Source organism: Phragmites australis, chromosome 22 (assembly GCF_958298935.1).
Source record: "Phragmites australis chromosome 22, lpPhrAust1.1, whole genome shotgun sequence".
NCBI lineage: Eukaryota > Viridiplantae > Streptophyta > Magnoliopsida > Poales > Poaceae > Phragmites > Phragmites australis.
The window spans coordinates 3,469,740-3,481,013 of record NC_084942.1 but is presented as its reverse complement, the minus strand read 5'-3'; the positions used below and the strand labels follow the sequence as shown (position 1 = coordinate 3,481,013).

At 43.0% G+C, this 11,274-nt stretch overlaps 1 protein-coding gene across 2 annotated transcripts; it reads left to right on the top strand.

The window, feature by feature from the left end:
• The first annotated feature begins 4,007 nt into the window (after nt 1–4,007).
• Nucleotides 4,008–10,490, top strand: LOC133904798 (uncharacterized). Of its 2 annotated transcripts, none has more exons than XM_062346352.1 (8): nt 4,008–4,174; nt 4,246–4,348; nt 4,473–4,580; nt 4,907–4,992; nt 5,283–5,525; nt 9,169–9,354; nt 9,693–9,876; nt 9,995–10,490. In XM_062346352.1, exons 1-8 carry the CDS (start codon nt 4,113–4,115, stop codon nt 10,298–10,300), a joined length of 1,278 nt encoding a protein of 425 aa, XP_062202336.1. In that variant the 5' UTR covers nt 4,008–4,112; the 3' UTR covers nt 10,301–10,490. The 2 variants fall into 2 exon arrangements, with proteins under 2 accessions (XP_062202336.1, XP_062202335.1); XM_062346351.1 differs by having other exon boundaries at nt 4,009–4,174; nt 5,283–5,521; nt 9,165–9,354.
• Nucleotides 10,491–11,274: the final 784 nt, after the last annotated feature.

The window sequence follows — 11,274 nt, the reverse complement described above, 5'->3', positions numbered from 1 at the left end:
AACTAATCTCTTGAACCAAATGCAGGAAACCTTAGTACTCATTGAAAAATATAATTTGAAACATGAAAAAGTTCAATATAGTGGAAATCAACAGCAATGCACAGGATTACAGAGCAAATGGAGTTTTCTAATATGGTAATACCTTGACTTCCGATTGAACGGAGAGGTAAAAAACGTTCAGTGTTAGCAGATCATAGAACTGCAGGAGATAACTCGCGGTCCCATCAGGCACATATCCTGGACCAGAGATGCACAAACGAAGTCGCCAGGCAACGCCGTCGTCTTCTGCTCTCCATACTCCATAGTCGGAACTGGCAAGCACAAACATGAGTCCGCCGCCTTATTGCAACATGATAGCCTGCCCTGCACATCTTGCAAACCATAGCAGAAAACACGAGTTAGCTGGCATGCTCCGTGAACACTCTGTTACCTAGGTTTCCCGGCCGCAGCATTTCGTCGAACACGGTGCGGGCAAGCCGGCGTGGCCAGGACTAGGCAGAAAACTTGGACCACTGCCGCTGCTAGCACAGGTCATGTTTGCTTGTGGGTCACCTGCTCGCCAGCGAGTGCATCCGGTAGGTCGCCAATCTCTTCCACATATCATTGAACTTCCTCTGTTACTTCTGACTGAAAAAACTCTTGAAAAGATTCATAACATGCTAATTCATAAATTGCTTGAAAAAGTTAGCACTGAAGTGCCTCATGCACTACTTGCTTTGTAGGTCTGGCCACTTAGCCAGCGCCCGATGCTGAACAAAACCATGCTTAATTTTCAAGATTTCCTGCAAAATTCCTACATGGCATCATGTATAACACATACATTGGGGCGGCCTTGTAGTACTGTAAGCTTTACATTCTTTAGGAACCAGTACTAACTTTTTGTGTTTTCATCCTCCACAAAGGCAAAGGTCAGTAGTAAACACTAAGTTGTTTCCATTTACTACAATAGTAGTCAGAATATGCACTCCATATTTTCCTTTAAGGGATGTACCATCCGTTCAAAGGATATGTTGACACTACCTGGAAATATTTATGCATGGTCCCAGAGCAAAGAATACACGCTGAAGTATGAACTTCTCAGGATTTTTCGGATTGAGGTAATCCTTTATTTCAAGGTAAGTTCTAATGTTCCTTGTAGCAATGGTACTAAGAGATTTTCGTAAAATGCCTCAAATGATTTGAGCCTCCTCTCTATCACCATTTGTTTCACCCTCGAAGCCTTCGTATAGCTTTCGGTGTACTAAAAATCCTCCTCATGGTTCTAATTATAGATCTTGGCTCATAGTGTATGTTGTCCATTATCTATGGGTATATGTAATTTATAACCCAACTGGACGTAAAGTTATTGTGGAATTTTTTTAGTTTTTCCAGCTTGCATATATGCCCCACCACTATCGAGCATTTCCATTGGTCAGTACACTTTCTCTTGTATGTGTGCACCCTAAACGGACAATTAGGCATCGAACACTTCACGTTGTATTCCTTTCTGCTAGACTTGTTAAACTTGAATGACCTTTTAACAGATAGGGACCAATACATTATAGCATACATGACAACATCCTTGCTTGGGTACATGCCTCTATGTGACACATCATTCTGGTGGTACTCCCACATCACCATATGCAAATCTATATTGTTCCACTATACAGGGGCATGCACATCATCGTTGTCTGGAGTGTCCTCATCATGAACTTATTGATGCTTAAGGTCCTCCCTCTTCATCTGTTCAACTATGTGTTCAAACTCCTCCCTTCATCCGTCACACCTATTGGTTCGGTGTCATGTTCTACCCACCCAGCTCTTCATCTCCCTGAGCTATCAACGTTTCTTCCTTCACACCAACGTTGCTAGGACCAGATTCATCTTGCACAACATCTTGTTGTATGCCTGAGCAAGCAACATAAGAGACCACCCTCGTCCAGTTGCCATTTTCATGTACCTCTTCCAAGTCGATGTCACATTAAGCGGAATCAACTCCTAGAAAAAAATCTTTCCTTGTACGGCTCACTACACCCCTCATCTTCAACTCATGATGTTAGGCATTAAGTTGGAATGTCCATATCAACCAGTTGTACACCCCTATATGTCCTCTCATTTGTTCTTGTTATCCCTCTAAACACTGATTGAAACCTAAACATATCAACCCCTTATGAACCCTAAACAATCTCTCCTTTTCCGTAGAAAATTTGAATCGTTGACTTGTCTAACATAACTGCCCAAAAACTAATATAATATAGCATCTACCATTATTTTTGCCTAAAAAATAATCTTCTATATTACAAAGATGAACTTACTAAACTACATAAAAATCACAATAAAAAATATACTACTCAAATCCGATAAAATGGCTAACTACTGAAGTGTCAATTAACAACTAATTTATAAATCATTGCTATGGCTAAAGATCTACCTTAAGATCTAACCTATAACTAATTCTAATTTACATCAACAAATCTAATTTATAACTAATTCTAATTTGCATCTACATATCTAATAAATAACTAATTCTAATTTATATCTACAGATCTAATCCTAGGTTAGATGACTAGCCTACCATGGTTCAAAAATAAATGAACAAAGTTTTGAAAACTTACCAACAAGGATGACATAGCAGGACGGCGTGTCCGCTCTAACCCCTCCCCCTCTCTCTTCTCCACTCTGCCCCTTCCCCTCTATCTTTTTTTTTTCTCGAAAAAAGTGATTTTTTTAATCAATTCTTGACCTTTTGTAGGCACAACTCCTGCTCCCCCCCCCCTTGCTGAGCTTGTTGCCTGACTGTTGAGAGATTTTTCTAAATATTGTCCAATGTTCGATGTTCGGGCAATTGAGTCCGTATATACTCGACACCACCCATGTCACCCAATGATTAGGAGATTCTAATAAATCTCGCCTGACCGCCACGTGATAAGATTTGCTGGCCTCTTAGGGTGCTACGTGAACCTAGTCACTTCCATGGAAGCCAACCATGTCATAATTTGTCACCCCTTTGATGAACGGTTTTTAATTTCACCCTAAAGGTGGATGATATAACCTTGTCACCCAGGTGGCATGCTATTGATTTCAATGCCACTCTCTATTGGGGTGACTTTTAAATATCAATCAAACATGGGATGACATATGTCTATTCTAATCAAATCTAAAACATGGATCTATTTTTATCTTTTTAGTAAAAAAATATATTTTAAAAAATCTCGTCAGCGTGCCCCGCACCACGGGGGGCTGTTAGGTTCTTGGCTCCAAGAAGCAAGCCAAAATCGGGGTAAATAGAGTAGTGTTTGATTTGAGGCTGAGTCAAAATTTTGGCCGGCCAAAATCAGGGTGACTGTTTTGAGTGTCAAAATCTCACCTAGCTTTGACCAAATTTTTTGGGGTACGGCCAAATTTTAGCCTTGATCCAAATAGAAGTCAAATATTCTAGGCATGGCCAAAATTTGGCTTGGCATGTTAGAGTCAAGAACAAAAAGCTCCCACATAAGGATGCAAGTAGGGTGGGCCGTGCTGCTAACCTGCTAGGCGAGCCCACACCACAAGTCCACAAAACGCCACCACATAGTCCGCGTCACTTAAGCGGGTCATTGCAGCAAGCCCACAGGGCCCAGCAACACTGCAACACCCGTGACGCACCCATGGTGTGCCCTAGCCACCGAGGTGTCCTAGCCACACAACCTCCTTATCCGTCACCCCTATCACCAGAGCATCTTCCATCGTCGTCCCTACGACCTCTGCCACCGCAAAAAGCCCGCAAAATTATGGCAATGACTTGCAGCTAATGCGGACATGGATGGGTAGCTACAACCTGCCCCACTTGCATCCTCCCCCACCCCCCCACCGACTCCGCCCTCCGTCAAACGGCCGGCCCTTGTAATTATTTGGGCTGAATCGCTCAACACCTGGGCCTCTACTTTTGAAAGGTGGAAAAGAGAAAAACGAAAGAGCCCATGAAGTGAAAGCGTCCCTTGGTGGCGCGAAGGGCCGTCCAGTTCAGACACGTGTAAGAAAAATCCCCTAAGGAAGAGATCGCGAAGAGTTCAATCGGCAGTTGCTGAGCCTGAGCAGTGTGCGCTCGCGCTCGCTGCCGACGTCGCCGCGATCCACCTCCACCAGCGGCGGCGATGGGAAACTCCCAGGCTTCCACGGCGCCCGCCTTCAGCTCCCGCTTCGTCATGGCCTCCAGGTACCACTTTCAGGTTACAACTATCGCTTCCATTACCGCGGCAATTCGTAAGCCTCGTCTCGTGATCGCAGGGCCTTTTCGAAGCAGGAGCTGGACGGCCTCCGCGCGCTCTTCGCCTCCCTCGCCGCGCAGTCGCAGACCGACGGCCGCGCCATCCCCCGGCCCGTCTTCCTCGTGAGCACGCGCCGCCCCCTCCCCCCCCCCCCCCCGCCCCCAGTAAATTCGGACTGGATTTGGATCCGGCTGGATCTGGAATTCTTGATTAGAGCTTCTAACGGCTGTGACTCTCTTCGCGCAGGATTACTTTGGGTTACGTGGCGCGCTAGGCGAGAGGCTATTTCAGTTGGTGTCGAGGGAGAGCGGCGGAGGCGACGGGGTCACGATCGAGGATTTGATCGTCTCTAAAGTTGGTACCTTTGCCCTACTGCTTGTCTCAATTTGGTCCATTCTGTTGTTCATTTAGTTGTTTCAGGCGAGAGTAGTGATGACTTATGGAATTGGTCGAAAATTTTGCTTGGGTTGTTTATTTAGTTCATATAGCTGTTTCAAGCGAGAGTAATGATGACTTATGGAATTTAGTTGTTCGATAATTTTGCTTGGGTTGTTTACTTTGTTTGTGCATGCATATACCACTTCATTGCTTTAATTCAGTGAGATGTTTAGCGGTGATCTTATAACCTTTTCTACTTTATATGTGTTCTAGTTTGACACCCTTTTCTTTGTAACATGTAGGCAACATATGAAAGGGGAACTCGAGATGAGGTTGATGAATTCATTTATCAACTATGCGATGTTACAGGAGATGGTATTTTAGCAAGGTATTGCTCGAGAGAAATGATTTTCTTCTGATAAATTTGATGCATCGTTTGTGAATTATGTCCTTTGCTTAGTTGATTCAATTGCTGAATGCTCCAACACCTAAATATAAGTAGCAAAAAAAAAGCAATCATGATGGAGACTGCAGACAAGCAATCCTGAGGCAATAGAAGAATTTCTGCTTTGCATTTTAACAAGGCTTATGATTTATTATGTGTTGGGATTTTTTATTCAGGTCTTTAAGTATTAATCGGTATTTACTCTTGCATTTCCCTCTGTCATTCACTTCCAGGTCTGATTTGGAATCTGTCTTGGCGTCCATTCATGAAACTATATTTGCAGAAAACAAGGAAGCTGGGGAAGGTTCAAACAGCAGGACATTTGAAGCATTCCTCAACTCTGCAGTATTTTCGAAGGATACTGAAGGGATCTCAGACAAGTCTATGTCATTGTCAGACTTTAGGAACTGGTGCATTCTCATCCCATCATTGAGGAAGTTCCTTGGAAGTTTATTGATGCCCCCTGATTCAGGTATGTCTTATTGTCTTGCGATTCTATTGATTACCCCAAAATCAGGGGTATTCCTAAAAGCAGCAGTTTGAAAATAAGTGTGTTTCTCATCATGAAATTTAAATAAAATAACCGTATATAGTAAATAAAATAATTCATATGATCAAATATGATTTTACGTTAGTGCATCCTTCCGATGGTGCACAGAATGTCGTCCCTCGTTGGTCGTCACATAGGCCTGTGCTTCGATTGGCCCAACAAGAGGAAGTAGCATGAGATCTTACATCACAGAAGTTTCTCACACATGTAATGTAACTATGTGAAAAATGTAAGACACAGTTGAACAATATATACTATTTTCTTAAAAAAAAGGGATGTATGCTACCACGTTAAGAGTATTCCTCTCTAACTATTACCAGAAAAAGCAGAAACAAAATTTCTATTCTGAAACCACCAGGCACAACTGATGTTAAAGTCTCAAGACCATATGAAATCGAATAGTCTTGAGACATACTGTTTTCGCCTCGTACAAACATCTGAGTCCTCTCTCTTTCTCTAACATGCCTTGTTTTCAGCCATACTTGAACAATCATGCACTAGGCTTATATATTGCAACTTTTCCTATTCTAGGATACATCTATATCTGAAATTACTTTCACGCCTTTGTTAATGGCAAACGAAAACATGATGCTATTGCCTAGCGGCGGAAGATGTCAATATGTCCTTAATAATGCAATTCAATATATGATCCGATTAAGTAAACTAGCTAGCTGTAGTCAATTCAATATTTTTATTAGAGTCCATAACAAAAAAGGCAGCATCTGGAACTAATATGCAACTCATCCTAGAGTTTTTATTTATTTACTTTATTCGGTAATTGGGATGTTCCCTGTTTGACATTTGTGCCATTGAGGATAGATAGCAGAAATTCACTCTCTAAGTTTGAGAAGATATGGTGCTAGTGCTGAATGAGCACCAGCATGTGCAGAAATGGCATGTGTGGAACAAGATGGTCTGCAGTGCAGATGGCCTTGGATTTAGGGGCTTCTCCCTGAGAGCCTCTGTTATGGTCGGCAATACCTATAGCAGGCGAAGACGTCAGGAGGCAGCAGATCAAAGTGGTGGCTAAGTTACCATATGTAGGGTCAGTTGAGATTGATTCAGTTAGTTCGGATTGTAATTGGTTTGGAGTCTGTTTAGGTTTGGCTGAGACTCTACTTAGAGAGCAGCCGACCCATTGGAAGAAGTAATCAATTGATCAATCTAATTCCCATCTCTATTCTCTGTTATCTCACCCCCTGCTGTTATCAACTTGCTGACGCCCTTGGCGTCGTCCACTTCCACATCACGGGTAGGAAGCCGGCGAAAGACAAATCGGCCACCTCCCACGCGTATCCAATTCGATCCCTACTCCGAGACCGTGACAACTTGGTATCAGAGACACAACCATCCATGGGATTTGGGGCCAATCACGATCAATTCACGAAGCTCCTCACGGAACAGGAGGAGCTGCTGTGCTACGAGTTCCAAATTGGGTTTACCAACATCCAGTTCACTCTGAACAATGTCACCAAGGCATTGACCGGCGTAATGGATCGATTGACGCGGCTGGAGAAAGCGAAGGGCGTGGAGGGACCGAGCGACATTGTCAAATCGGCGGATGCCTACCTGTTAGATGGCAATGAACCGCCAATGCTCGCGGACGTTGCCATCAAGACCATGGCTGCGTCGACCGCTGGGAAGTCACCAACCGGCATGCCTATTCTCGGTGGTCTTGGCAATCTGCAGTACCATGGTTTTGGTGCGATGGCAAGGTCAGGATGCTTCCAATGCAACTTGAGAAGATGCAGAATCCTTCAAAGAGCGCTATCCTAATTTTCAGCTCGAGAACGAGCTGTTTCCGAAGGAGGGGAGAGATGTTATGGTCGGTAATACCTATAGCAGGCGAAGACGTCAGGAGGTAGTAGATCAAGGTGGTGGCTAAGTTACCATATGTGTATTCAAATAAATAAGCAAGTTTAGATTGTGGAGGTTAGGTAATAGAGTCGGATATGGTAGGGTCAGTTGAGATTGATTCAGTTAGTTCAGATTGTAATCGGTTTGGAGTCTGTTTAGGTTTGGCTGAGACTCTACTTATAGAGCAGCCGACCCATTGGAAGAAGTAATCAATTGATCAATCTAATTCCCATCTCTATTCTCTGTTATCTCACCCCCTGCTGTTATCAACTTGCTGACGCCCTTGGCGTCGTCCGCTTTCACATCACGGGTAGGAAGCCGGCGAAAGACAAGCCGGCCACCTCCCACGCGTATCCAATTCGATCGCTACTCCGAGACTATGACAACTTGGTATCAGAGACACAACCATCTGTTAATGAATAGAATGCCCCGCCCTTTGGGGCAAGGGCTCCGTTCCCTTTGCTTTGTTGCCCGGAGGGTGTAGTAGAATGTTTAGCAACTCAAAATCCCCCTCCGGTCAGCAGAGCAGATGCCCTGCCTTTATGCCGATCACGATCAATTCACGAAGCTCCTCGCGGAACAGGACGAGATGCTGCGCCACGAGTTCCAAACTTGGTTTACCAACATCCAGTTCACTCTGAACAATGTCACCAAGGCATTGATTGGCGTAATGGATCGATTGACGCGACTGGAGAAAGCGAAGGGCGTGGAGGGACCGAGCGACATTGTCAAATCGGCGGATGCCTCCTGGTTAGACAGCAATGAACCGCCAGTGCTCACCGACGCTGCTATCAAGACCATGGCTGCGTCGATCGCTGGGAAGTCACCAACCGGCATGCCTATTCTCGGTGGTCTTGGCAATCTGCAGTACCATGGTTTTGGTGCGATGGCAAGGTCAGGATGCTTCCAATGCAACTTGAGAAGATGCAGAATCCTTCAAGCAGCGCTATCCTAATTTTCAGCTCAAGAACGAGCTGTTTCCAAAGGAGGGGAGAGATGTTATGGTCGGTAATACCTATAGCAGGTGAAGACGTCAGGAGGCAGCGGATCAAGGTGGTGGCTAAGTTACCATATGTGTATTCAAATAAATAAGTAAGTTTAGATTATGGAGGTTAGGTAATAGAGTCGGATATGGTAGGGTCAGTTGAGATTGATTCAGTTAGTTCGGATTGTAATCGGTTGGAGTCTGTTTAGGTTTGTCTGAGACTCTACTTATAGGGCAGCCGACCCATTGGAAGAAGTAAGCAATAGATCAATCTAATTCCCATCTCTATTCTCTATTATCTCACCCCCTGCTGTTTTTAACTCGCCGAGGCCCTTGGCGTCGTCCACTTCCACATCACGGGTAGGAAGCCGGCCACCTCCCACGCGTATCCAATTCGATTGCTACTCCGAGACCGTGACAACTTCTCTCCTTATTTACTTGTGTTCATTTGTTCCAAGTGAACCTTGAAACATAATTCTTGTCCTGCACCATTTATGCGATTTTACACTATTGCCTGTCCATTTTGAAACAATTTCTCATTTTTTCTGCACATGCTCTCTTCAGTTGCATGTTTATACCTCCAGCATGTTTATTAGTATCTTAGCACATTTATTAGTATTTGAGCAGACTGAAATCTTAATGTACATATATGAAAGACCATCCCTACCCACGATGTTTATGATATATCATGGCATGCTTTTACTGAGTTTAGTTCGTTTGTAGGCAGACCAGGATTCCAAGTACCACTGCTTCACTATCCAGAAAACATATCCACTGATTTGCTACTTCTAAATAAAGAGTATGCCTGGCATATCGGAGGAGGCTTTTCCCAGCATGAGGTGCAAGAATGGAAGCTTTTATATCACAGTTCTCTTCATGGACAGAGCTTCAACACTTTCTTAGGCAATGTTGCGTGAGTGCATGTCAGTTTTATATATCTTCTGGAGTGAAAGCCACATTTCTTTAACTTGAGTCATAATTATAAAGGCATGTTATCATATATGGAAATGACATAATAAAACTACATTCCACCCTCGTGACATGATTTCAGTTATTTTTCTTTGTCTGCATAGTGAAAGTAGCCACAATGATGCCAATTCTCACTGCTAATAATGGGCACAGCGCAAGCTTGCCAGTTTTAAATCCTCTTGTCATGAGAGTCCTTATGTTTGTCCTATCACTTATGTTACCTTCTATATCAATATTTTTGAACTGTATAAATAATTATTGGACATGTTTCTCATTTTATAGGAATGGAGATTCACAGACTGTTATAATTGTTAAAGATACTGAAGGATCAGTTTATGGTGGATATGCATCACAGCCTTGGGAAAGGCACAGTGATTTTTATGGTGACATGAAGACGTTCCTCTTCAAATTATATCCTCAAGCATCCATTTTCCGCCCTACAGGAGCAAACAGAAATCTGCAATGGGTATGCCCTGCTCATCCCGAAGTATCGTCTCTGTTCTATTTTTCTTTACTGAATGTATTGCTGCTCATCATCTCCAGAACTATAGATGATAGTTTACATCATTAGCTTATTTTGGCAGTGTGCTATAAGCTTCAGTTCCGACAACATACCGAATGGAATTGGATTTGGAGGGCAGCCACATCATTTCGGACTCTTTTTGTCTGCAAATTTCGATCAAGGGCACTCATTTAGTTGTACCACATTCACCAGCCCTCCCCTTTCCAAGACAAACAGATTCAGGCTAGAAGTTATTGAATGTTGGGGGATACAAATGAGGGGAACACAAGACGAAAAACCGGAGCTCGTCCAGGAGACAGTCCTTGAGAGATTCAAGGAGGACCGGAACATGCTGAAGATGGTTGGTTTGGCAAACGCGAGCAATTAAGGACTGAAAGAGGATCACAATTGCAAACATATTGGAGAGTCGGTACAAAACATATTTATAAAAATAATCCATCCTGAGACCATGTCTTCTCTTGCTTATATACGATTGTTCTTGTTGAGTTTTACCTCTTTAAACTGTTGGTTTGATCTAAAGTGATGCGGAGCTCACTGCATGGAGCTCTCGGTTTCTACCTTACAACTCTTGGACCTACTTTTGTGCCCAATCGTGAACAATGAGGAACTAACTTTTCATTGTCACGATGATCCCCAAATTTTGGCTGACATATATAACAGTGTGGTGTGCTTAAAAATGATACCTGGCATAGGACCACATTGAGGTGGAAAATGAAAAGGTTTGATACACCGGTCTTTTTCTTTCTTTTTTCTTTCCTTTTTTGGTACCCTTGTGTGTTGCCTTGTCAGGACCTGTCTAAGGATAGACAAATACATATACTATATATTAAGCTATCAATCTCAATATATAATGATTCCATACATGATAAACAAAATACAATGTCACAACTTAACGTAAATAACTGTTATTACACGGGGACCTTCGAGGGTCAAAAAGAAATAAAACTCCTCGTCTAGCATAGATTCTTTATTCCGCATCTCCTACCGGTAGTCAATGTAGAGCACCACCTTAGAATACGTCTTTCTCGGAGTAATCCTCAGAACCTTCCCTGACTGAGCATTATAGTTATAGCAAATGTGAGTACGTCTCGTACTCCGCAAGTTGCGGCAAAAGATTAAATAAAGGCACTCACAATAATAAAGCTTACATGGGTTTATTTGCATAGATATAGAATTTAACAAAATATTTAATAAAGGTAAAGTAAATAACTGAACAACCTCAAGATTTAGCCTTCATGATATAAATCACATCAACCAAAGTTAACCACCTCAACCGAAGTTCTCGCAACCATAAATGAACCACCAACCAAAGTTACACAAAACTAGAGTATTCTAATCATA